Source organism: Onychomys torridus, chromosome 8, assembly GCF_903995425.1.
Source record: "Onychomys torridus chromosome 8, mOncTor1.1, whole genome shotgun sequence".
Taxonomy (NCBI): Eukaryota; Metazoa; Chordata; class Mammalia; order Rodentia; family Cricetidae; genus Onychomys; species Onychomys torridus.
Window position 1 is genome coordinate 48,042,114 of NC_050450.1, and position 26,761 is coordinate 48,068,874.

Genomic DNA, 26,761 nt, shown 5'->3' on the forward strand with positions numbered 1-26,761 from the left:
CCTCAGAAATCAACATTTTATTCATTTATTATCTATTTGTTTGTTCATTTAATTTTGAGACCATGTCTCACTGTATAGCTCCTGCTGGCCTGGAACTTGATTTGTGAACTAGGCTGACCTTGAACTCACAGAGATCAGCCTGCTCAGGCCTCTATCTCCCAAGTGCTGGGATTAAAGGCAGAAGAAATTTTTAAAGAATATTTTTAAACCATGGTTGATTTCTCAAATGCAGAAACCTAGGGGTATCCAGAGTCAACCATAACTCAAAAATACAGAAAGAGACAAAGAAGTGAGCCCTATGACATCCTCGAGTCACTAGAACCAACCTTTTTGGTTTTTTAAGACAGGGCTTCACTGTGTAGCCCTGACTGTCCTGGAACTCACTCTGAAGACCAGGCTGGCCTCAAACTCACATAGATCGGCCTGCGTCTGCCTCCTGAGTGCTGGGATTAAGGGCGTGCAGCACCACCACCTGGCTGCTTCTCTGCCATTTCAAGGAAACATAGTCTTACAGCAGATTGCCTGGTCCTCTGGCTAGTTTCTTTATTTATAAACTTCATGTAACTTGCATAGACCTTCTGTGCCACGAGCTTTCTAGCTTTGTATTTTATCTTTCTCATTTGGGAAAAATCCAACCCTCACAATCTGGGGCGAAGTATTTTTTTTATTTTAAAAAATATTTTATTTATTTATTTTTATGTTTATGTGTACGGATGTTTTGCCTGAATGTACGCCTGTGCACCACGAGCATGCAGTGCTCAAAGAGGCCAGAAGAGGGCGTTGTATCCTCTGGGACCGGAGTTAGCGAGGATTGTGAGCTGCAATGTAGGGGCTGGGGCTCCAGACCAGGTAGAACAAAGTCTTAACATACAAAGCTCTTTCTTTCTAAAGTATCTTCATGTTTACATCCTTTGAAATATTTTTTCTACGTACTGGTTTCTTTTTTAATATCATGAGACATAGTAACAATTAACAAATTTATAGACATATTTTAAGACTCACTGTTGAATCCAATAATGTCAGGCTGGACACTAAACAACTGTCTCCCTTATAACCTGTATAGATTTGAAGGCTTACCCTCTGCTATCTTTAAGTTGTGTAAGGTCATGGTTGCATACAATCAGCATTTATGCTCAAAGAGGACCACGCACAACAGGCACTTTCGCCGTTCCCTGTGCCGAACTATAAAATCCTCTCTGGCTATACTTCAGGATGACTAGCTGTTTAAAACCCTGTGCCCGCAATTGTTTGTTGGGTTCACAGCCCAACGAAGTTAAGTGTTCAATAAATACCTAAGGACACAGCTTTGTCCCTCTGGCTGCTGGGCTCCTCCATCCTCCAGTGCCACAGTTGGATGAGTGCTCCAGTCTGCCGCTCGCAGGCGCTGCAACCTGGGACTGGATGTCCCCAGGGCGACCAGCAACTCGCGTTCGCGCTCACCTTCTCCCGGCGCTTATCCCTTTAAGGGCGGCGGGGCTGCGCACGGGCCTCGCTCTGGGCTGGAGCCTGCGCGTCCGTGTCCCCGGCGAAGGCTGCATCTGCCGAGGATCCCGGACAACGAGCGGGGCGATGCTCAGGCTGCGCGGCTGCTGCGCGCGTCCCCGCGGCGCCCCGGTCCGGGCCGAGCGGAGCCGGGCGGGTAGCCGCGCCCTGCGGGTGCTGGTGGACATGGACGGCGTACTGGCTGACTTCGAGGGCGGGTTCCTCCGGAAGTTCCGCGCGCGCTTCCCAGACCTGCCCTTCGTGGCGCTGGAAGACCGGCGCGGCTTCTGGGTGTCGGAGCAGTACGGACGACTGCAGCCTGGGCTGAGCGTGAGCACCCGCAGGCCCCTCAGCCGGGCCCCGCGGGAGGGGAAACCGAGGCCACAGCTGGCCAACCCCAAGCCAGCCCGACTCCCCCATGACCTCTGGCGGGTCCTTTTGTACAACCGGGCCTTTGGGAGGCCAGTGGCCACAGCGCTAGGGGGACCCGCCGGTTCAGCTGCTGCTGGCTGTCACCTGGGCTTGTATCAGGCTCCTTACTCTCCCGCTAGAAATCTATCTTGATCCTCTCTCCCTCTTTCCCTCTCCCATCCCTCTCCCCACCCCACCCCTACCACAGCCCCTCTCTACCCGCCTCCGCTCAGTATTGGAGATTGAATGAAGTCTTCTGAAGGTTAGACAAGCTCTCTACCACTGACCTACATCTCCAATCCTCTTACTTTTTCCCCTTGTCTTTGGCTCTCACTGACTTCTCTGGGCTGCCCTTGGACTCACTCTGTATGTAGCCTAGGCAGGCCTTGAAATTTTGATCCTCCTGCTGTAACCTCCCCAGAAGCTGAGATCACAAGCCTGTAACACCAGGCTGGGCTGGGAGTTTAAACCCTTGTTGTATTTGGTCTCAGGTAGTTTGTTACACGGGGAAAAATAGACTAAGCATTGTGTCTCCTTACTCTTACACAGACATGGCTATTTCTTCCTCCCGATGAATTTGATAGGTGTCTTCCCCTCCTGTTTTGCCCCACTCCATGGAAGCATAGGTAGAGAGTATGACTTTCAGAGTGTCACCTGGGGAGTCAGTCTTGCTAGAGTGAACTTCCCTCTTGACCTGTATAAGGCCTTTGCTGAGCCCTTGGGCAATCCCCTCCCCCATAGCTAGACAGATACCCAGGCCTTTTGGTAGAGAGAGTGTAATTTGGAACTTAAAGTATTTTATGAAAGGAACAGGGGCATTTGCCCAGCATTTACTTAGAGAATGAGTTTTCTGGCATCTCTCAGTTGGCTACCTGGAGGCTGTAGCTAGAGGGCTTGATGGTGAGGAGGGTGATATTTACCCAGGTTTGTAACACCCTCCAGGGACTGATGTCAGTAAGGTAGTGAAGAAAAAGACACACAGACGGAAAGCTGGGTTCAGCTAGACTGGGCTCTTTGCTGGAGAACCATACTACCCCTGAAAGCTCAAGGTGTTTATTATAGAGTTGAACAGAAAGTTGGTGCATACAGGTGAACCAGGAGGCAAGGTTTGTGGTGTGCCACTGGATCTGGGAGAGACAGGTTTAGCTAATCTAGGTAGGAGCAGTCTGCAGATGGCATACACCCAGAGGAGAAAGCTGGGGTGGACAATTTCTGTACACACTATCAAAATCTAGACTTGGACCAGAGGAAGGCGTTCTCATGCCTCTAACTCTCATGCCAGGGGAGAAGCTCTGCCTTTCCTCCATGGCTCTGCCTCTGTCGGCAACATACATTCACTCAGGACTTTCTCCAATCCCTGCACGGTCCACTGCTTTGTTTTGACTGTAGGAAGATGCTACCATCTCCACTTTGCACACAAGCAAACCTGCTCCCACATCACAGGATAGTGAGGTGTGCAGGTGGGATTCAAACCTAGCAAGCTGTCTGCCTGCTGCACATATTTCTCTTTCCTCACTTTTTTTTTTTTTAAAGACAGAGTTTCTCTGTGAAATGGTCCTAGCTGTCCTAGAACTCACTCTGTATACCGGGATGGCCTTGAACTCACAGATCCGATGCCTCCGCCAACCAAGTGCTGGGATTAAAGGCGTGCACCACCATCACCCAGCTCTCTTTCCCCAGTCTTAATGTCCTGTTCCCTGTTCTGCGCTCTCTCTCTCTCTCTCTCTCTCTCTCTCTCTCTCTCTCTCTCTCTCTCTGTTTTTCGAGACAGGGTTTCTCTGTATAGTCTTGGTGCCTGTCCTGGATCTCGCTCTATAGACCAGGCTGGCCTCGATCCGCCTGGCTCTGCCTTCTGAGTGCTGGGATTAAAGGCATGCGCCACCGCCACATGGTTTCTGTTCTGCTTTCTCTTGATGTCAACAAGGTGTACAGACAGGGCTGGTAATACAGCTCAATGGTAGAGGGTAGCCTAGCCAGTGTAAGACCCTAGGGTTCATAACTATCCCTGCAACTCTGCCCACAACTCTCAGACCCCTACATAATAAATGTGGCACCCCCACAGCAATCTGGTTTACTGAGGGACAGGTACTGCAAGGGGACATGGGGGATAGTTTCTGTTCATTCGCAGATGGTACTTCTGCAGGCAACTTCCACAGAGCCCGGGTAGCTGACATCTCCCAGAGCTGAGAACTATGGAAAGCTTTCAAGCAAACAATCCCTGTCACCTTTGTAGCCTCAGCATTGCATGAGGTTCACTTGTAGATGACTGGCCAGTGTTTGCATTTGGGGGACATTATTTCCTTATAGGAATGTATTAAATTTGTTTATTTAGTTTTATGTGTGTGAGTGTTTCGTCTGCATATATACATGTGCACTCTGTACAGTCCCAGTGTACAAAGGTCAGAAGAAGATATCCAAGGCCTTGGAACTGGAGTTACTTACAGATGGTTGTGAGCCACCATGTGGGTGCTGGGATTGAATCCAGGTCCTCTGCAAGAGCAACAAGTGCTCTAAACTACTGAGCCATCTCTCCAGCCCTGGGAATATATGAATCTACCCAGGGATAAAATGAAATCTACCCAGACTCTGCAAGCAGACTTGTTTCAATCCCAGCACCATAAAGAAGAGGAGGAAGAGGAAGAGAAAAGAAGAAGAAAGAAGAAGGAGAAGGAGGGGGAAGAGGAGGAGGAGGAGGAGGAGAAGGAGGAGGAGAAGGAGGAGAAGGAGGAGGAGGAGGAGGAGGAGGAGGAGGAGGAGGAGGAGGAAGACTTAGAGGTTTAGCTTAGTGATTGTGATTACGTAGGATGCATGATGCCCTGGGTTTCATCATCAGCACCATAGAACAAAGAAGAGGTGCAGTGACTTAATAGCTCTTTGTGTAGATACTCCAGACCCAAGGGGACTAACTCTTGTCTGCCAAGTGCTGCTGAGATGGGAAGGACCTATTGATTTCCACTCATCCCTTTTCCAGGCCTCAACTCACTGAAGGATACCCCCAGAGCCTCCTGTGGCCTAGCTGTCTGAAGTATCAGTGGTTAAACCAAACAGTCTAGGTGTAATAGCTGTGGCCATGCTTACTTTGTATTCTTGCCCCTTGGTATTGGGGAAACCTGTTCCAGGAACCTCTAGGGTACCAGAAATCTACAGATGCTCAGGTCCTTCATGTAAAATGGCATGGCATCTGTGTATGGCCTGTGTAATCCTATGTAGCTCATCCCTGCTGTAGGTGACATAATACAAAGTGTAAATGCCTTGGAGATGGTTTTGAATACTGCATGGTGAGGGAGTAACGACACAGAAAAAGGCCCCTGAGGGTTCAGTGCAGACAGTAATCCCCCTGGTAGTTTCTGTCTGTGGTTGTTTGAATCCATGGATGTAGACTCCACGGCTCCTAAGGGTCATGGAGTACCTTTGTCTTTGTTCCTTTTGGTTTCCACTCTTGGAGGGAAACTGGGCAAAGGTTGAAAGAAAAGCTCATTTCAACTAACTTAGCATCCTTAATTGTTAGGACAGAGACCTGAGCCCAGAGAGGGAATTGCCTCTCCCAGTGCTTCCCAGGGAACTGAGAGGCTAACTATAGACTTGGTGTTGGAATTCCATGTCTGTTCTGTCTCACCAGGACTTTGGGAGAAAGGGATGGGTCTTGTCTTCATGTTGGTGGTGAGGGTGGTGGACATGTCAGAGCTGGCCCACAGAAAGGGTCATACTGCCTCCATATATGAGTTCAAGTCCTGGTGGTTTTACCCCTAAGTGGCCTTGAAGAAAATCATGCTTTTCTTAAATTGTTAACCAGCAATCTTTGGTCCTTGTAGTTTGCAAGGATGGAACTTGAGAATGTGTCTTAGTAACAGTGTGTTTGTTCAACCTGTGTAGTTGACAAGGAGATTGGCGCTCTCTTAATCAGGCAGTGGGATTTCCTGTACTGAACTCATGCACAACACTGAGACACTCCCTTCTCAGAGGCTGAGATATCTTACTTCCCCCTTGTCTGGCCCTAGGAGAGACCTGGCCCCACTATGGGAACATGAGTTTTGACCTACTCACACATGGTGGAAAGGGGATCCTTACTCAGCCACTGTTTTGCTATATGGCATCAGTTTTACTATAGATAAAAAGAGAGTTTGTATTTCTTTTTGAGACAGGGTTTTATTTTGTTGCCCAGCCTGGCTTCTCAAGTAATGGGACTAGCATGGGCCACCATGCCTAGCACAGGTGTCTGGATTTTGGCTTTCAAATTTTCTAAGCAACAAAACTCCTTTTTGTGGGGAGGCAGAGGCATGTGGATCTCTGTGAGTTCAAGGCCAGCCTGACCTCCACAGAGAGTCCCAGGACAGTCAGAGCTACACAGAGAGATCCCATCTCAATAAAATAAGACAATGTATTGGTACCTCGGCACATAAACCAGGTGAGGGCACAGCTGTTCTGATTGGTGTGATGAGGAACCCTGGGGCTCTCCCAGATGTCCTTTCCCCGGCTTACCATATCCCTGTCCTTGTAGACCACAGTGTACTTCAGGACCTCGAGTTCCTTCAGCCTCCAACTCTAGTGACTCTGTGGCCATGAATGCATTCCCTCAGCCCCCACTGTGTGCTGGCTGTTCTAGGCAAGCCTAGCAAATATGCACTTTCTGAAGACTGTCCTCAACCTGAGAACACCAGGTGGCTGTCCCAGAGCTGACACCTTAGTTTGTCTCTGCTGTGTCCTAAGAGAGGTCACATCCTTCCTGAGAGAGGGGCCCAAGCACATGCCAACTCCTTGTGATTCCTCCTAGGACACAGGTCTAGGGTGAGTGTAGGGAGCTTTGAACCCCCTCCCACTGAGCAGCAAACTCTGCCCAGCTGTGTATGTTTTCAAGAGGAGGGTGGTAAGTCAGTGGGGACCTGGAGGTGACTTGCCTTTTTTGGCTTCTCAGGAGAAAGCCGTCAGCATCTGGGAGTCCAAGGATTTCTTCTTTGAACTTGACCCTCTGCCAGGAGCTGTGGAAGCTGTGAAGCAGATGGCTAATCTTCAGAAGTGAGTATGCCTTCCTGCCTTGGGACTCCACAGGTCAGCTCCACACCTTTATCTTGCTGTCTCCAAAGAGGCCCATTACATTCTCATTGCTGACCCCAGCAAAAGACCTTCCAGGCACAAACCAGGGAAGTCCAGTTTGCCATTGTGAAGCAGTCACATGGGGCAGATGAGCCTAGTCTGCCAAGTGCTGAAAAGAGGGTGAGCAGTAGGCCTCACTTGGAAAAGGGGGTTCAGAAAGGACAAAGGTGTCATTTTGTTCTGGTGAACCAAGAGCTTGTATGTGGTGAGGCCCTCAACTCACCTTTATGGTCCTCTGAAGCCAATTGGAACTTCTCTGAGATCTTCTATAAGCACAGCCGTATTGACGCGTACTCCACACCTTGTAGCTTACCCATTTCGAGTGTACAGTTCAGTGGCTTTAGAACACTAAAAAGGCGTGGAGCCATTGCTACTGTCAGTTTCAGAATTTTTTTCATCATCCCCTAAGAGAAAATGTCAAGCCCATTAGCACACTGCTCATTCCTGCCCTTCCATGGTTCCTAAGAGCCACTAATCCACTTTCCGCCTCCAGGGGTTTGCCTGTTATAGACACTTCACATAAGTGCGACCATCTAGTGTGTGCTCTGGCTTCTTAATGATTTTAAGGTTTATCCATTTTGTAGTAGCTCCCAATACTCACTGTTTTACTCTTGTGAGTGTGTGTGACAGGGGATGGAATTCAGGGCATTTTGTATGACAAGCAAGGGCTGTAACCATCCACCTACATCCCCAACCAATTACTTATGCTTTTGACAACTGAATAGTATCCATTGTATAGATAGACTGCATTTTGTGTATCCATTCATTAGTTGGTGGAAATTTGAACTGTTTTCATCTTTCAACTTTGTGGGTAATACTACCATGAACATTTGTGTTAGCATTTGTTTGAACGAACACTTGCTGTTACTTCTTTGGGGCATATACCTTGAAGTAAAACTCTAAGGTCATAGGGTAATTCTATAGTTAATGTTTTAAAGAACCATCGAGCTATTTGCCATAAATTTCAGGAAGACTGCAGTTACTTGAAGTGTTTGTCAACACTTGTTATTGTCTCTTATTTTTTTAGCTGTCCTGGCGGTAGCCATGACTATGGTCTCTCATTGTGGTTTTTCTTTCTTGTGTGTTTTCTTTAATATTTTAACTCAGATAGGTTCTCATTATGTAGCTTTGGCTGGCCTAGAGCTTGTTATGGGACCAGACTGGCCTTGAACTTTCCAGCGCCCTCTTCCAGCATGGTCCCCGAGGTACAGTAGTATTGTAGATATAGATCTCCATTGGGATGGGACTCCATAACTTTTGATCGGTTGTGGTTTTCTGTGGTGGTCTCTGTCTGCTGCAGTGAGAAGTCTCCTTGATGAGGGGTGGGGACTACACTTATCTGTGGGTGTGAGAACAAATATTTAGCATGTAGTTAGGGACTTTGCTGGCTTAATACAGTGGTGGCTGTAGGTTCTTCTCCAAGATTCATGACTTTACTTGCCTTGGGCAGTTGGCTTGATTTCCAGTACCAGGCCTAATTTGTTCTTGTTGAATGAATGAGTCTTAAGTCCAAGCAGAGAGCTGTTGGTTATCACTAACATATGCATGCCCCTACTCTACCTTTAGGGTTATAGTGCCATGCTGGTCATTGTCGTGATTCATATGCATCGTAGCTGGTTAGGACTATTAGTTGCCTCCTCCTTTGGAAGCTTGCATGGTGCCTTCTGGTAGTCCTCAGGGATGAGGCTTTCAGGTCAGTTCCAGCCCAGAGTTTCTGGGCTCTTTCTGAAGTACATGGTGTCTTCAGCATTAGGACTGACCTTCCACCTCTGGGGTACGGGGTCGACCAAAGGCAGTAGCAGTAGTTATTTGGGAATCTCTTGGACAACTCTGACCAACAACTCAAAGAGGGCTTCTAGTACCTGGTGTTGGGGTTTTTGGTAGATGGCCTTTGGTTCTTGGAGGGAATATTGTCAGCTCAGATGGAAAAATTTCATTTAAGCTATAGATGTATATTTATAAACCAATGTATGACTTTTCAGACATTTTATGGTTATTTTATTCTTCTCCTCCTTTGAACCTATTTTGAATACAAAATATTTTGAAAGAAAAGTTACGTTGGGAGAGCTAAGAGAGGCTTGAGGGAGGTGATGAGAAGACCCAGCAGGTATAAGGAGTTGCCACCAAGCCTGCCTGAGTCTGAGTCCTGGGACCCGCACAGTAGAAGGAGAGAGCTGGCTTCCGTAAGTTGTCCTGTGATCTCCACATGTGCACTGTGGCAACCCCCCCCCAAAATAAATAAGTAATTGTAAATTTTAAAAAATGGTGGTGGTGCATGCTTTTAATCCCAACACTCAAAAGGCAGAGGCAGGTGGATCTTTGTGGGTTCGAGACCAGCCTGGTCTACAGAGCCACTTCCAGGACAGCCAGAGTTACACAGAGAAACCCTGTCTCGAAAAACAAAACAAAACAAAACAAATAAGTGAGAGTAATCAGGATGTGTTAAATACATATATGAAATTGTCAAAGAATAAATTTAATCAATAAAAAGTTACATTCTTGATAAACGTGTATTTTTAGTATATCCAATATGCTAATAAGCCTCTTTTTTTCTTTAAAGAAGATTTATTTATTTATTATGTACACAGAAGAGGGCGCCAGATCTCATTACAGATGGTTGTGAGCCACCATGTGGGTGCCGGGAATTGAACTCAGGACCTCTGGAAGAACAGTCAGTGCTCTTAACCTCTGAGCCATCTCTCCAGCCCCGCTAATAAGTCTCTTACATTAGTTAACTTGGTGCTACTACTATAGAAAACACCCAAGGTAATCAGCACAGGAAAGAAAAAGAGAAAGGGTTGGGGGCTTGAGAGGTGATTGAGTAGTTAGGAGCACTTGTCCTTGTGGAGGACCTGGGTTCGATTCCAAGTACCCACATGGCTACTCACACTGTCTATAACTTCAGTCCCATGGGATCTGATGCCCTCTTGTGACCTCCTTGGGCAGCAGGCATGTATACTGTGCACATACAACATGCAGGCAAACCACTCATAAAATAATTTTTAAAAGTTTTTTTAAAGAAAAAGATTTGTCTTGGCTCATGACCATGGAGATTGCAGCTAATGGTTACTTTTTCTTTGGCCCTGTTTCTTTGAGCCTTGGTGGCACAGAGCAACTAGGACCATGTGACCATGTGGCAGAAGAGGCCTATTCACATCATGGTGGCTAGGAATTGAAGCAAGAGACAGGAAGAGGTAGAGTCTCAATGCCTTTTTTATGAGGACATACCACTTTCTTCCTATAATGACTTACTTTTCTTCTATAATTCCCAAGGCTGGGGACTTTGGGGAGTGCTCCAGATCCAGACCATAGGACCTATGATACAGGCTGTGTTTGCTATGAGCATGTACGGATTCTTCTATTTATGTAACCAAGCCGTTACATAATGACTACACAATGCCATTGTACTATAAACAGTTATTTACACTATTGTGACTGTGACTATTTACACTATAATGACTATTCACTGGTACTGTTACCCAGGGGAGTTAGTCAATGTGCACACAGGTATTCAAGAGTGACCATGCCACATTCATACAGCAGCATGAAGGAACCTTGAAGCCATGATGCCAAGTGGAGAGGTCTAGACACAGAAACCACACACTGTGTGATCCCAGTTACATGAAATCTCTAGGACTGGCTGGTCCTCAAGACAAAAATGCAGATCTGTTGCCACCAGGGCCAGAGGAAGTGGGAATGGGTGCTGATTTGCTTAGTAGGGTTTCTTTTGTGGGTGCTAGAAATATTCTAAAAATTAAGTTGCAGTTGTGTTTGGTAAAACCCTGCAGATACACTAAAATTTATTTAATTATATACTTTAAATGGATAAATGTTACACTATGTGGATTATATCTCAGTACTACTTAAAATCAGGCCAGGAGTAGTGGCGCACTCCTTTAATCCCAGCACTCAAGAAGCAGAGGTAGGTGGATTTCTGTGGTTCAAGGCCAGTCCTGTTTACATCACAAGCTCCAGGCCAGCCAGGACTACATGGTGAGATCCTGTCTCAAAAACAAAACAAATGACCAACCCAAACACAAACTAAAACAAAACCTTAAAATCAGTTTGCTTGACTCTTAAAAAGATACAAACTGCTCATGTGTTTAGTGGCTGAATAGTTTACTGAATGAAGGGACATGCTCCAAGGAAGTTCGAGAATATACAAAGCCATCTGTAGTGGGAAAAAAACAGCCTGGTGGTTGCTGGGGCTCCTGGGTCAGGAGGCCAGCCAGAGGCAGACCGGGGGAGGGTGTGCTCCACCCTTGACCGTGGTGATCCACTTCTTGTGGTGTGCCTGTCCTACAACTTACCAAAAATTTCCCTTCTAGTAAGTGTAGTTTTCGAAACTTTATATTTTATGGTTATGTGTGTTTACCAGTATGTTTGTATGTATGTATGTGCATCACATGCGTGCTTGCACGTCAATTGTATCTCAATAAAACTGTTTAAAAATAATCAGTTTGAGCCACATGGTGCCCATCTACTCAGAAGACAGGCAGAGGGATTATATGAGCACAGGGGTTCAAAGCCAGTCAGGGCAGCATAACAAAAGATTCTGCCTGTGCCTCCTCCACACATAAAGGTTTAGTTGGGATGAAGAAGAATGACATGGCGGAGTCAGAACTGGCCAGGCTGTCTGTATCTAGGCTAAAGAGTTGAGTGCAGGCAGAGCTTGGGACTGAGAGTTAAACAAGGTCATTCTAAGCTCTGTGGCTAGGCAGCATGTGGCGGAACAGGGTGGGAGTGGAGAGAGGGCTGTGTGGCCTGGGCCTCAGCAGTCAGGCTTTGGAGGGAGCAGTGAAGAAGAGGGAAGGCAGCTTGCTTGCCTTCCTTCCCTGTGAGGTTTGGGGTGAGGAAAAGCCTGTCTACAGTCAGACCTTCATGTGAGGCATCTCCAGAGAGGCTGGGCCCGATACTGTCTCTCTGCCAACTCTGTTGTCACTCTGCACCCGATGTTTTCCTGAACACAGCAGGTACAATCAAAACCCCCAGAGGCCACCAGACAGGTCTCCATACAACTCCCCGGGGACTAATTTGCCGAAGAGAGTTGGAGAAACGCCACTCCTACAGCTCAGCTTGATGGGCCAGCCCGTACAGGTGCCAGAGTAGAACACAATGTTAGGACTGTTTGGGACAGGGTGGTGTGGTGGTTGGGGATCCATCCAGTGGTGTGAGGAGGAGCAAGCACCTGGGAAGCCCTTCTTGGACAGGATCAGCAACCCAGAGGTGTGACAGTGCATTCACCATGCAAAGCCCACGTCCCTCTTGAGGCCCCAGAGCTGGAGAGCTTGTCTCAGTGGTGGAACCTGGCTCCCTTCCCATGCAGCCCGCAGCCAGGGGATGGAGGATAGTTTCCTTTCAATCAGCTAGGGATGCAGCTCTCTTTCAACTGTCTGTAGACTCTGCAGTATGTTTTTCCTTTATTTTCTCCCTCCTCTGTTTCTGGTGCTGGAGAAGGAACCCACGGCTTTGTGACACTTCCTTTTCTGCCACTGAGCCCTCGACATCCTTTCAGTACTGTGCATCTTACCAAAGGCTGCTCGCTCTCTCTCTCTCTCTCTCTCTCTCTCTCTCTCTGAGTATGCAATTAACCCAGCTAGCCTTCTGGGCCTGGTCCTGAAGAAATTGCCCACCTCAGAGTTTGTTGCCCGTGCCCTGGGCTTATCATAGGTGGCTTCCCAGGATCTTTGAATCAGGCAGAAATTGCAAGTTGTAGCCTCTTGTGTGGGAAGGTGCAGAACAGTGGGTTTTCCCATAATGGGTACAGGCGTAGACCCTGGCTACAGTGGTGTGGACGTAGATGCAGGGCTCAGCTAGCAGAAGTGGGCAGTGCATAATGGTGTGGAGGTAGATGCAGGGCTCAGCTAGCAGAGGTGGGCGGTGCACAGTGGTGTGGACATAGATGCAGGGCTCGGCTTGCAGAGGTGGGTGGTGTGCAGTGGTGTGGGCATAGATGCAGGGCTCACTGCGCTTTCTCTTCTGACAGCACTGATGTCTTCATCTGTACAAGCCCCATCAAGATGATCAAGTACTGTCCCTATGAGAAGGTAAGGAGTAGGTCCCAGGCAAGGGCTGCTGTGTGACACAAGGCCCCATCCTAGTGCGCCCTCCCTCTCTGCACCAGCCTGAAGCTCTGTCTCGTGTGCTGGATGGACTTGTTACAACATGGGCTTGGTGGGAAGGGTACCTGCCACATTTATCAGATGTGCCTGGTCCAGGAAAGTCTGGTAAAGCAGGTGACAGGGATCAGGGAGGGGTCAGACGCTCAGGGACATCCGTGCATGAACAGAGTCTTTTCATTTATTTTTACACTCTCTCTTGTGGTACTGGGACTGGAACCCAGGCAAGTGCTTTGCCACTCAACTTCGTCCTCAGGCTTACATGAAAAGTCTGACCAAGAGCTAGTCATGGTGGGCCAACCTGTAACACCAGCACTCGGTAGGTTGAGAAAGGGGGATTGAAAATTCCAGGCCAGCCTGTGCTACATAGTGAATTTGAGGCCAGCTTGGGCTATAGTGAAATCCGTCATGGCCCCTTTCCTAAAACAAAAATCAAGAAAGAACGTATAAGCAAAGCAATCCAAGTTTTTTCTGTGAGCTCCTTTGTCTAATGAAGAAGTAAAACAGTCCAAGCGGGGTGCTTTCTGCACATTAGAAGTTGCGGTTGCTTTCTGCACCAGGCTAGAGGACTGGGCCACCACACCTTGTGGGTTTCTCAGATGCTCCTGTGAGCTCAAGAGGCTGGGTTCCCAGGCACCTCCACCCCCTCAGGCTTCACATCTTCATGCTGAGTGCTTCTGAGTATCTCTGCCTTCCCTCCTCTCTTCCCACACAAGCCTTCCTGGCCTGGAGTTGTTTGTCTGCCTTGCTGGGTCAGCTGGTGCTCATCCCCACCCCTTTTGAACTGTCAAGTCTGCGTTCCTTTCAGCCCGAGGGAGTGGGTGTTCAAGCCACAGCTTGCGGGTGGAGTGAGGAATGAAGGCTGGGTCTCCGCTTTGTATCAGAAGACCGATCCGCAAAGGAGGTTCTGGACAGGTGGGGACTGGTTAGAAACAGACATTTCAGTAACACTGACCTTTTGAGTCAGAAACTCTGGGAGTGGCAGCATGGTCTCGGCCAACTTGTCAGATGGTTCTGCTGGACCCCTAAACTTGAGCCGTGAGGGTCAAGTGCCCTGGGTGGCTGTCAAGTTCCTTTATAGAAACCAGCGTGGCATTATGTCCACATCTCCCCCTGTACTTGAGTACTTAAGCCATGCCCGGTGACTACAATACCGGATCCAGTGTGCATGCCTTTGCTGCGGCTGCTCCACACTTTTGTGTAGGGAACCATGAGAAGAAGTCTGTACAAGTTCAACTCAGCCGCAGTTCCCGGTTTCTATTGCTTGTGGTGAGACGTGCTGTATACCGTCTCTACTAGAAATGTCCTCCATGCCTAGTGGTACGGGCCTTGTTTCCTGTACTCTCTTTCTGAAACATGCCTGGCATCCGTCTGCCTCTCTTACTGCTGCGATTTTAAATTTCTTTATAGAACTGATGAAACTTTATAAGGTGGATCATGTCAGCCCCGGGTTAATTACGTTCCTGTAAAAATAAGTCTGAAGACCTGCCTGGCTCTTTCCATCCAAGGAGGATGTTTCATTACTCTGTTTTATTACTGTCCCTGACTTGTATTATGGCTCAGGTGTAAAATGCCCTCTATAGACTCATGTGACTGCCCAGCCCCTGGTTTGTGGTGCTGTTGAGGGAGGTTTAGGAGATGGGGTCTGGCTGGTAAATGTGGGTTGCTGGGGGCAGGTTTATGGGCTGGAAACCCGCTTCCAACCTGGGATTCTCTAATCTCTGTTTCCTGGTCTATCCAGATGTGAGCCAGCTTTTCTGTGCCTTCCCCGCCGTAATAGATGGTGTGTCCTCAAACCATGAGCCAGAACCAATCCTTTCTTCCTTAAGTTTGTTCATACAGGGTCCTTATTGCATTGACAAGCACAGTAACTAGTACAGTTGGTAATGTCCCACATTTGCTGACCACCAGAGTTAACGTTTATCCGGTCTCTGCTATGTCATAGCGGAGACAGAGCTGTCTTGGCCCTGGTTCCCTGTACACTGCTCAGAATGGCTCTGTTTCTTTGTTTCTGGATTATTTTCTGCCTCCTACCAGACTGAGGTCGGCAAAGGTGATAAGTGCCCTTCCTTCTTCCCCAGCACAGAGCTAGGCACCCGGAGAACACTTGAACAGACCCATTGTCCAACAGAGAACTATCAAAGACATTTAAAAAAAATTTTTTTTGAATTGCATACATGAGCACTGTATTTATATAATTTCCACCAATCCTCCCCCTCCAACACCTCCCCTGCTCTCCCTCCCTCTCAACGTCATAAGCTCTTCCTTAATTAGCTTCTCTCCCTCTCTCCCTCCCTCCCTCTCTCCCTCCTCTCCTCCCTTCACCCCTCCTTTCCTCCTTCCTCTTGAGCCCATGTAGTGTTGCATATGTATATGCATATGCTTAGAGATAGCCTCTCGGGATAGCACAGCCTAGCAGGGAGCTCATCCCTGGAGAAAATGGATTCTCCCACTCAGCAGCCATTGATTCCCTGTAGCTCTTCATCTAGGGATGGGGCCTTGTGAAATTCCTCCCATTCACATTAACGTGTCAACTGGTATTCTCCTGTGTAGGTCTGGTTTAGGTAATGGTATTGTTGAGATTTCATGGGTCCTGTCTTGAAGACACCATTTCGAAGCAAGTATCCTGGTCTGGTTCTTATGACCTTTTCCTGCCCCCTTCTCTTGTTTTTCCTGAGCCTTAGGCATAGGGGTTGTGTTGTAGATGTGTCAGTTGGGGGTGTGTACCCCATTGTTCTCTGCATTTTGATCTGTGTGGCTCTCTGCAGTAGTCCCCATCTGCTTCAGAGAAGCTTCTCTCTGCAGATCTGAGAGCTACAGTTATGGGTCTACAGATAAAAAACTTGGAATGCAGTAAGAAGTTCCAGGGTTTAGGGAAATGGAAGGAAGAGCACCTCCCCTAGGGTCTGGCCTCTCCCGCCATGGGTAGTTGGCTAGATTCTCAGTCATGAGTTCCTGTCATGAATTCCCTCCTACTGAGTAAGCCTTAAGTCTGCCTGCCATCACTCTGCACCTAGCCCTGCTTAAACTTCACCTCATGGTCATGTCATCCCGCTGTTGATCATCTTTTAAGCAAACCGCCCTCCATTTGTTGTAAGATGAAGTGCTCCAGTCTTTGGCTGGTTTTTCACTGGGTTGCTGTGTGTCCACTTGTGAGAATCCTTTCTGAATTCTAGAGACCAGTCCTATATCAGGTGATGTGTTCTGCAGATATTTTCCCAGTCTGTGGCTTTTCATCTCCTTAGGTTTTTAAAAACTGTTGTTGCTTTTTAAAACACTTTTTTTGTTTTTGTTTTTGATTTTCGATTCAGGGTTTCCCTATGTAGTTTTGGAGCCTGTCCTGGATCTCACTCTGTAGACCAGGCTGGCCTCGAACGCACAGAGATCTGCCTGGCTCTGCCTCCCGAGTGCTGGGATTAAAGGCGTGCATAGCTGCCACCACCCAGCTTTAAAGCTTTTTATATTTTTTAATTGTATTTTCTGTGTGTGCACGGGCCCTGCCACAGTGCATGTAAGCTGGTCAGATGAAGGCTCGTGAGAGTCAGCTCTCTCCTTGTACCACGTGGGTCCTGAAGGTCAAACTCGGGTTGTGAGCCTTGACTGTAGTGCCTTTGCCTACCATCAGCCCATTGTTGCTTTGTTTTTTGAGGTAGGATTTCCCTGAATAGTCCTGCTGGCCTGGAACTTGCAATTCTCATACTGCAGCCTTCCAAGATTACAGGTATGAACTGCCATGCCTGGCTTAGCAGAGTCTTTTTTTTTTATTGAAAAGAATTAATATAACATATAGTCACATATATTTGGTCACATTCTTACCCATCCCCCAAGGGCCCCCAAAAGCCCCCTCCCTACCCATCCCATTTCAAATTCTTTTTCTGTCTTAAAAAAAAAAAACAAACAAACAAATAAAAAAAACAAAACAAAACAAAGTACAAGCAGAAAAGAAGGAAAACAAGATAGAACAAAACATGGATTCTGTTGACCAACTATCCCTGAGCATGCAGCCTACCTGAGATGTGGTTAATTCTTTGACTAAAGAAAATAGATTCCCCCCCTCCCAGAAGCTCTCAGGTGCAAATAACTTCTTGGTTAGGGGTTGGACCCTATGCCCATTTCCACTTCTCCATGCTGGGATTTTGTCTAGAAGAAACTTGTACAGGTCTTGTGAGTAAGTTTAGGTAAGGTTTCTACTGCTATGACCAAAAGCAACTTGGAGAGGAAAGGGTTTATTTCGCTTACATATCCTGAATCATGTTCCACTGAGGGGAGTCAAGACAGGAACTCAAGCCCCGTAGAACCAAGGAGGCAGAAGCTGATGCAGAGGCCGGAAAGGAGTGCTAACAGGCCTGTTCCTCAGGACTTGCTCATCCTGCTTTCTTATAGAACTCAGGTACCAGGGTTGTACCACCTATAGTGGCCTGGGCCCTCCCCCATCAATCACTAGTCAAGAAAATGCTCTAAAAGCTTGCCTGCAGCCTGATCTTACGGAGGCGTTTTCTCAACTGAGGCTCCCTCCTCTCAGGTGACCCCAGCTTTTGTCTATATAAAATGAGCCAGTTCAAGGATGCTGTCACGGTCTCTGTGAGTGCATCTGTGCATTAGCCCCATCATATCCGGGAAACACTGTTTCTTTGAAGTTGTCCACCACCTCTGGATCTTAAAATCTTTCATCTTCCTCTTCAGCATAGATCCTTGCGTGTGAAAGGGAGGAGTTGGATAAAGACACCCATCACGAAGCATGCAGGATCCACAGCTGGGCAGACTTCTGGGCTTAGTTCTCTCCATCATCCTTAGTAGCAGCTTCTGGCACTGCAGGAGCTAGCTCTCAGGGAGGGACATGTTGGACCCAGTCCTAGCTTTATTTCTCCAAGTCAGCAGCCCAAACACGAAACCTCTTCAGCAATAGGCTCTCACCGTTCAGTTCTGGAATGCAACCAACAACTGTGGCATGGCCTTCATTGTTTTAGGGGCTTTTAGGCCTTTTGTGGCCAACAACTCCTAGAGAGATTGCCCATTCTTTACTCTGGGGTTCCAATTAACCGCCTTAGGGCTTCAGGGTGCATCTCTTTTGTAGGCCCCGGGGCATTGCAAACGTTCCCCTATCTGTTTGGTGGGTATCGCTTGTGCCTTACCCAACCATAAAGCTCCCATGAATTCCACAGCAACACTTGTTCACTCCCTTTGTGAACTAATGCCCCATGCTGGCTTCTTCAGGTACGCTCACAAGTTTCCTAAATGAGTCTCCAAATCTCCACAACCCTAGGGTTAGCCTTGTGCTGTCCCTATGTAACAAAACCTTTCTACACGGGCTGGGCAGAGCCGCCATCTGAAGACTCATAATGAAGAGTGAGTGGGACTGTGGAATCAGCCTGGCGGAGCACTTGGAAGTCCATTGTCGTCTGTTTTGAGCTGTGACAGGCGATCACAATCAGGAGATACTAAAGTCAGCCATAAGCAAGGTCTAACAGTACGGGGAGATTTTACACATTAGTATCAATTGTTCCCTCCGCAGATCCAGAGGTGGATGATCCAGAGGTGGATGATCCAGAGGTGGATCGGGGCACTAACTTAGCTCTCCACAACTCTCAGTGGCTCTCTCTGAGCCATTTCACTTCTACACCCTGGAGCTCTTCCATGGGACCTGCCTGTATTTCCCTACCTTTGATGAACTTGGTAAGGGTGGCTCAGCCCTGTCCAGAGTCAAGGGGCAATGAGAACCACCCCTCTGCTTACCCTGGTTCCTTGAGTCAGGGAAGCTCTGGGTTGGCACAGAGGCTGGAGCTGCAGCTGTGGTCTCCATCCATCACACCTGGCTACTGGGGAAGGCCTTGGATTAGCAAGCTGTCTATACCTTTAGCACCTTTTCTGGGGGGGAGGGGAAAGGGTCTCACTTTGCGGCCCTGGCTGAACTCACTGTGTGGACCATTGAACCCATAGAGCTCTGCCCACTTTGACACTTGTCCTGGTTGATTTTTTTGTCAACTTGACAGAAGCTAGAATTATTTTAGAAGAGGAACCTTTGTGGTGGAATATTATTTTAAGATGTGTTACATTTGTTTGTGCTGTGGAACATTTGTTTAATGATGCAAAGATGTGTTGCATTCTTTTATGTTGCATTTGTTTAACTCTGTGAAGCTGCATTACTTTGCCTGTCTAAAACACCTGATTGGTCTAATAAAGAACTGAATAGCCAATAGCTAGGCAGGAGAGATGGCAGGCAGGGCTGGCAGGCAGAGAGAATAAATAGAAGGAGAAAACTGGGAAGAGAAGATTGAGGAGCAAGAAAAGGAAAAGAGGAGGACATCCGAGGTCAGCCACCCAGGTACATAGCTGGGAGTAAGAAGTAAAGAAAGGTATATAAAATAGAGAAAGGTAAAAGCCCAGAGACAAAAGATAGATGAGATAATTTAAGAAAAGCTGTCTAGAAATAAGCCAAGCTAAGGCCAGGCATTTATAAGTAATAATAAGACTCCATGTATTTATTTGGGAGCTGGGTAGCAGGCTCCCAAAGAGCAAAGAGTAAAAAAAAAAAAAACCCTACATTTTAAAATAATACTCCACAACAAACCTCAGTTGAGAAAATGTCTCCATCAGATTGCTTAGTCTGTGGTACATTTTCTTGATATGGGTGGGCCAAGCTCACTGGGGATAGTCACCCCTAGCCTCAACCTTCCAAGGAACTGTGATTTCAGACCTTCATCATATGCCTGACTTAGTTAAAATTTTTTATTGTGTTAAATACATATAACAGAGAGCTTCCTCTCTCAGCCATTCCACATGTATATTCAGCATATTTCAGTTTAATCCTTTGCAAATGGAATTTTCATCTAGTTATAATATCCAGATGAATAGAAATAGAAGTGATTTTGTGTATTGTATTATCTAGTTTTTGGTGCGTGGTGGTGGTGGTGGTACTTTGAGACAGAGTTTCTCTGTGTAGCCCTGGCTGTCCTAGAACTCACTCTGTAGACCAGGCTGCCTTGAATTCACAGAAGTCGACCTACCTCTGCCTCCCAAATGCTGGGATTAAAGGCATGCACTACCACCACTGGGCTGCATTATCTACTTTTAATAGTTCTAATTGGTTTCTTTTTTTGTAGATTATTTGGGGCTATTAGAGTTCAGTTTCAATTATATGTATTAGGTATTAATAGATATTTGTTTTCGCCAGGTTCCCATTACTATAAAAATATCTGAGGTAAATCAATTTATAAAAAGATTTATAAACCTTTGCTCAGAGGTTTGATTGGTTAGCTCCCTTGCTTTAGGCCTGTGGTGAGGCAGCCTATGGTCATGGCAGAAGCCATTAGAGAGCAAAACTACTTTTTTCATGGCAAGAGAGCAAAAGAGAGGAAGAGAAAGGGGCCAGAGTTCCACAGTCTCCTTTGAGGACATGCCTTTAGTGATCCAAAGCTCTCCCATAAGGTCCAGCCTCACCAGGGTTCTAACACTTTTAACAATGCCGTCCTGGGAAACAATCCCTTACTACATGGGCCTTACTCCAGGACATGGTAGCAGTATCCTACATCAATGTAATCATGCCGACTATATCCTGAGGGTGCAGATCTTAGGAGGTCCCACAGCTCAGGCATTATCAGAACCATGGAGTGGGAAGGACACCTGGGTCCTCTGATTTGTGATAAGACCCAGAGCTATAGCTTCCTGTACCCACTGTGTGCCAGGTGCAGCACAGGGGTTCCACACACATGGTCCCACCCGTGAGATAGAAGGTGCTTGTATTACTCAGGGTTCGCTAGAGGAACAGAACCGATAGAATGAATATATATTTATGGGATTTATTAGAGTGGCCTACAGGCTGTGTCCCAGCTAGTCCAACAGTGACTGTCTACTAATGAAAAGCCCAGAAGTTCAGTAATTGTTCAGTTCACAAGGCTGGCTGTCTCAGCTGATCTTCAGTGTTTGCTGGAATAATGAAGAAGTGGACTCTAATGTCAGTGAAGGAATGGACTTGCCAGTGAGAGCAAGCAAGCAGAGAGAGCTTCCTTCTTCCATGTCCTTTATATAGGTTGCCAGCAAAGATGTGGCTCAGATTAAAGGTGGATCTTCCTACCTCAAAAGTTCTGGATTAAAGGTGGGTCTTTCCACTTTAGATGATTTAATTAGGAAAAGTCCCTCACAGATATACCCAGCTGCTGGGTTTTAATTAATTCCAGAGGTCATCAGAATTCCAAAAGAATAGCCATCACAATACTCTAGTTACCACACATGGATCAGGCAGCTTTCCAGGGATGAGCAAGGCTCAGAAGCAGAGCAGTGGCGTGTCCACTTAGAAGTGGTAGCTTAGTAGCTCAGGCAGGAACCTGAGCGCTCCTCCAGATACAGGGCAGGAGAGTACAGTGGTGGGAACCATCACTGGCCCTCTTTGAACTTCAGTTTCCCTATCTGTACAGAATCTGTGGACCACAGTACGGTTTCCTTTGGGCAGTTGCTCCTCTGATGTTGGTAGACAGGCTACATAGACAGGCCACGCCAGAGACAAGAGACTGGGTGCATGGGACCAGATACTTGTGATGATTTGATACCGAAGCTGCACCCAGGCACGTGATTATCACTTACAGAGATGATGGCTACAATGAATTGGAAATTCACAAAGGGAAGTAAAACTTCTTGGCTCTGTGACTGGTTTGTGAACCATGGTGTTCAGGGACCAGACCCTGTCCTGCCTCAGAACCCCTGTGCCACTAAGCCTGGGCTGCCTAGTTGTGAACCCCTCAAACCCAGGGCTTCTCCCTGGTTCTTCAGTATGCCTCACACAGACAGGGCCAGGAGCTGCAGAGGTGGGGAGGGTGTCTGCACCCAGGTTGTCATGAGGGTCAGAAGGTGATGGACATCGAGTCCATTTACATCAGCAGCCCCGGTTTCTGTCTTCCATTCTCCCTCTGTGTCACCTCCATGACAACACCAGGGTCACCTATGTCTTCTCCATGGCCTGACCCCTGGAGGTTGTCCAAACCCCACTCAGGTAAGCACTCCAGGGACTCAGCCCATCCACTACCCATCATCCCGAGGCAGCGTTTTGACCCGGCTAAGCTGCTTTGTGAGCCCGATGGAAGCCTGTGTCCCTGCAGTGGTGTCTTTCTGGGAAGATGGCCAGTAGGGCCTGCAGGGCTTCACTGAGGCCTTGTCCATGGAGCCTTTCCAGTTAGAGTGACCTCAGGCAGTCCGTCCAGAAAGGACTGTTTCTTCTTCATTGGTCACATGGACATTTGGACAGGTGTCCAAAGAACTACTGTCCCTATCCTAAAGGATGTCAGAGGTGGTTGCAGAGATACAGATAACGTGGCCACAATCGTGGCCATCACCTGGAAGTGTGAGGAATGTGAAGGTGACGGAAGTAGAGGGGGGACAGTTTTAGGAACTTGCAACGTCAGGGGAGAGGTGTGCCTGGAAAGTGTGTGAGAGTGTCATGTCTGTGCGTGTGTCGTACATGCACGTGTGTGGGTAAAGGCCCAAAGAGATGGAACTGTCTGAAAATTAAGGTTACCACTGTGAGGCCCGAGGGCACATGTGGGATGGGGCAGCCCTCCCTATCGGCTCTGCTCTGTTCTCCAAGTCCTTCCTGTGCTAGAGGTCACGAGCTGCGTGTAGTTTGCTCATGTGTCTGCCCAAGTCACCTGGACCACAGCCGGGACAAAAAGGACCCGCCTGAGGTTGCTGCAGGTGGTCGTACAGCCTTCCCCCTGGAGGGTCATTCCCTGTGAGCCAGTGGACACTTGGTGCCATCTTCTTCTAGCTTCTGGCTGCTGTTAGTTCTCCAGGTGTGGCCAGAGGAAGCCGGGCAAAGGCTCCTGTTCCCTTCTGCTGGAAGCTGCCCTGACTAAAGTCCATACCTGTCTTGGTCTGTGAGCAGATCAGGGAGGATGTAGAAAGGTAGCCAGATGGCTAGATGCAGCTACCCACTGGGCAGTGTGGCATGCCCATGAACCTCAGGCCCAGGGCCACTCACCTCTCTCCTGGTTCTCCCAACAGAACCAGAGCCAGTGGCTGGTCAGGCCATATCTGCTGCCAGCCTCACTAGGGTGGTGAAGGAGGGAAGGCCGTTTTCCCAGTTCCCAAAGTGTCCTAGGAAAGGGAGAGCCCCTCAGTGGCGAAGAGACGCGTGGCCTGCCAGAGTGCACAATGTCCTGTCAATGGTAGCTGTTCCCGTGGTTTGATGGTGGAGCTTCCTGCCTGTCAGTCTGGCAGACACCTGCACTCTTTCTGTGTGCCTGGGACACCAGCTCTGCAGCACCCCTTTGCACTGATGTGACCGTCAAGTTCTTGTAGCTCTCCTCTCTCCCAGACTACTGCTCCCCGCCCCCCAGTATTCTGTCACACATGGTTTGACCGCACCTGTCCCTGCTTTAAATTCTCAGCAGAGACACTGGGCAGATCCGCTGGTTATTTCTCTGAGTCAGCCACCTTAGGAAGTCACTAAGCCCCCAGGACACAGTAGCAGCCAGTGTGACTAACCTTTGATGGAGTGCTGAGAGCATTCTCTGTAGCTCTGGGGATGTCAGGTCTGGGTCTGAGTTGGGACCCTTTTGTAGTAGCTGAAGAGTGTGCAGGTACACAGCTCCCAAGTGACAAGTTCTTGGCCACAGAGCTGCATGAGTGGGCCCTTCATATTATTAGCCTCCCTTCCTCCTGAGTGCTAGGGTTCTAGGCTGAGCCATTCCCAGATCTGTCTGATGTCATCTTCTCCTCTCTTACCTCCAGTACGCTTGGGTGGAGAAGCACTTTGGCCCTGAATTTCTGGAGCAAATTGTGTTGACCAGAGACAAGACTGTGGTCTCTGCAGACCTTCTCATAGATGACCGGCCGGACATCACAGGCAAGTAGCCCAGGGCAGGGATGTGGGTGGCAGGGGGAGGGTGGGTGGCGGAAGTTGCATTCTCCCTTCTCCCACATACCTCCTCCTGGGGTCTCCTCAGCTCCCTTCCCACCTTTACCAGGTGTTTACCAGCACCCAGCCAGGGACTTCCTCCTGTTGCGAAGTCCCGCCTGCACCCTAGGGACAGGGGACAGAGGGCTACTGGAAGCTGGAATGTCTGTGCCTTACCCAGACTAAGTTTAACCTGTTGGCTTTCCTGAGTGAGGACCCAGCTTTATGTTTATAACAATGGTAGTGCAGGGTAAGTCTACTATATAACAGGAAGGTGCAGTCTAGTGTCGATGGCCGACAGTGGCTTGGACATTGCATTTGTCCCTTTTTCCGGTTCCAGCTAATGACCCCTTCCCAGAAAACACGCAAACAGATAACTTGGCTCACTTAACTGAGAAGGTAGGGTGGACGAAGGGCTTCAGGCATGGTGGGAGTTCCGTTAGTCAGTCCACACTGTTTCCTGTCTCCTGGATGTGTTCTGCCTGGTTATGCCACATTGTGGGCAAGATGTTTCCCTCTGGTAGTTCTTTTTTTTTTTTTTTAAAGGCTTATTTATTAATTATGTATACAGTGTTCTGCCTGCATGTATGCCTGCAGGCCAGAAGAGGGCGCCAGATCTCATCACAGATGGTTGTGAGCCGCCATGTGGTTGCTGGGAATTGAACTCAGGACCTCTGGAAGAACAGCCAGTGCTCTTAACCACTGAGCCATCTCTCCAGCCCCCCCACCCCCCCATAGTTCTTAAGAGTTACTGGTAACAGTTTGTTCTGTTTTGGTCAGATTGGTAGGAAAACAGTTTCTTTCCTAAAGCCTGCTGAGTGCCAGGGAAACATGCCTATCTGCCCCAGTCTCTCCAGAGGTCCATGTGGATGGAGACAGCCTCTCTTAAACCACAGGTCTTCTGGAGGCTTCCATGGGGCTTCAGCCACAGGAGCTAGTAGGTCGCAGCCCCAAGGAGTCTATCAAGTTGCGGCACGGTGTGAAGGAGATAGGTACCAGTAACCAGAGGGCATGCAGGCCTGGGCTTCCCACTTGAGGTAGCACAGGATGAGCACAGAGGTGGTTGGCCAGGCCTAACCGTAGGGGATGACAGAGCCCCTTCAGCCACCACCGTGCGGACCGCTTCCTGGGTGTTGCACGGAGCACCCTGTGCACAGTGCCTTGTTTTACCCTCGTGCCTTCTGTAGGGCAGGCTAATGGAGCATCACTTTGCAGACAGAGAAACTGAGTCAGATGAGGCATGACACCTGCTTATGGGGCTACATCAGGGCCCCAGTCTTTGGACTGAGGCGCTGCTCTCCTCCCCAGGGGCCGAGCCACACCCCAGCTGGGAGCACATCCTCTTCACCTCCTGCCACAATCATCACCTGCAGCTGAAGCCCCCTCGCAGGAGGCTGCACTCATGGGCAGATGACTGGAAGGCCCTCTTGGACAGCAAGCGTCCCCACTGAGGGCTGTGCTGTGACTCTCTCGAGGTCCAGTGTGGGGCTCGCAACTCATGACTGGACGGCGGACAGCCTGCTGAGGGCTGTACTGCAGTTCCCTGGCACTTCCTGGAGGACCCCAGTGGACTCTTTGGTCAAGACAACTTCTTGACACACTCCCCTTCTTCTCCTAGCCCAGGCCTTAGTGCTGGGAGAAAGGCATTTGCTCCCGGGCAGCTTGGCCTGGCCTCGGGCAGTGGTCCACGCCACTCTCCCTCACTACTTACAACAGGGATGTTCTCTAAGGCACTGGGGTGCCCTGGTCCAGGATCTGCAGCCTTTGCAAAGGTAAGGAGTGCCAGAGAGAGAGAGAGAGAGAGGACAGGCTCCCCTGACAGGCATGTGCCCTTCCACCTCTAACACGGTACCTTGTCCAACTTGACCACTTAGTCTGTTCTCTCTTCCTGGCTTTCAGTGGCCACCAGGCTCTTCGGAGGCCAACAGTGACCCTGCCTATGGCTAGTGTTGTGGTTTCTTTCTCTGGTGTCCCTAGATCCTGTTCACGGCCCAGAAAGGAGTCAGCAGGCTTGAACATTTGTTGACCATATGAGAAATAAATGCTATCCACATATAGCCTGTGCCTTGGCCTTCTCTAGCACCTGCCCCAGGGTCATCTAGTGTGCCATCTGCCTATGATGTAAGCACTTGGCAGTCCACAGGACAGAGGTGGGCATAGCGCTCCTTTGTGTGCCTCACATGGTACCACACGAGAGCAAAGGCAAAACAGCCCAGATGGTGGCATAGCTGGCAGCCTGGTGGTTTCTTTTGGTCCCATTCATCTGAGGGAGGCACTGCTTCCCTCAAGCACCTCCCCTGTGGGAGCCCATTTTCGGGTTCCTCATGGCTTTACCCAGCAGGTCTGCATAGAGGAAGATTAGGGCCACAGGCCTGAGTGCAGGTGTCTGAGATGGTCTGCACTTGGCTGTACTGGGGGAGGAGGCCTTTTGCTCCACCCCTTGGCTTCTCTATAAATACCCTGGGGCAGAAACAGTGGGGGTCGGTTGGAAAAGGTTCCAGGCCCTCCCGAGGCTATCCTGAATTTTCTGTCTGTTTATCTTCGCAATATAAATCCTTCTAATATTTCCTGCTGCTCACACTCAAGAAAACTCTGGGGAGCTGTGGGGTTGGTGGGTAAACGGCCCACACTCCCCCAATGCCTTACCCCTTTCCTCCTTACCCTGCAGTCAGGCAGAGGGCCTGGGAACTGCTGTCACAGCCTCAGTGGTTGTTCCCTTTGGGCTGAATCCCTAGGAGCTGACACTTGGACCAGCCACCTCCCAACTGTCCTC

The 26,761-nt window shown here is 48.6% G+C and overlaps 1 protein-coding gene across 1 annotated transcript; it reads left to right on the forward strand.

Moving 5' to 3' along the window:
* The first annotated feature begins 1,378 nt into the window (after positions 1-1,378).
* Nt5m (5',3'-nucleotidase, mitochondrial) lies at positions 1,379-26,045 on the forward strand. Its single transcript, XM_036198126.1, has 5 exons — positions 1,379-1,812; positions 6,806-6,906; positions 12,971-13,031; positions 23,823-23,937; positions 25,297-26,045. The coding sequence occupies exons 1-5, from the start codon at positions 1,402-1,404 to the stop codon at positions 25,437-25,439; spliced, it is 831 nt and encodes a 276-aa protein (XP_036054019.1). The 5' UTR covers positions 1,379-1,401; the 3' UTR covers positions 25,440-26,045.
* The last annotated feature ends 716 nt before the right edge of the window (positions 26,046-26,761 follow it).

Excerpts from the sequence above, each read along its gene's own strand:
- Nt5m (XM_036198126.1), top strand. The coding sequence starts at position 1,402 with ATGTCCCCAGGGCGACCAGCAACTCGCGTTCGCGCTCACCTTCTCCCG. Across the intron at positions 13,032-23,822 it reads AGTACTGTCCCTATGAGAAG|TACGCTTGGGTGGAGAAGCA; the intron begins GTAAGGAGTAGG and ends TCTTACCTCCAG. Across the intron at positions 23,938-25,296 it reads TGACCGGCCGGACATCACAG|GGGCCGAGCCACACCCCAGC; the intron begins GCAAGTAGCCCA and ends TCTCCTCCCCAG.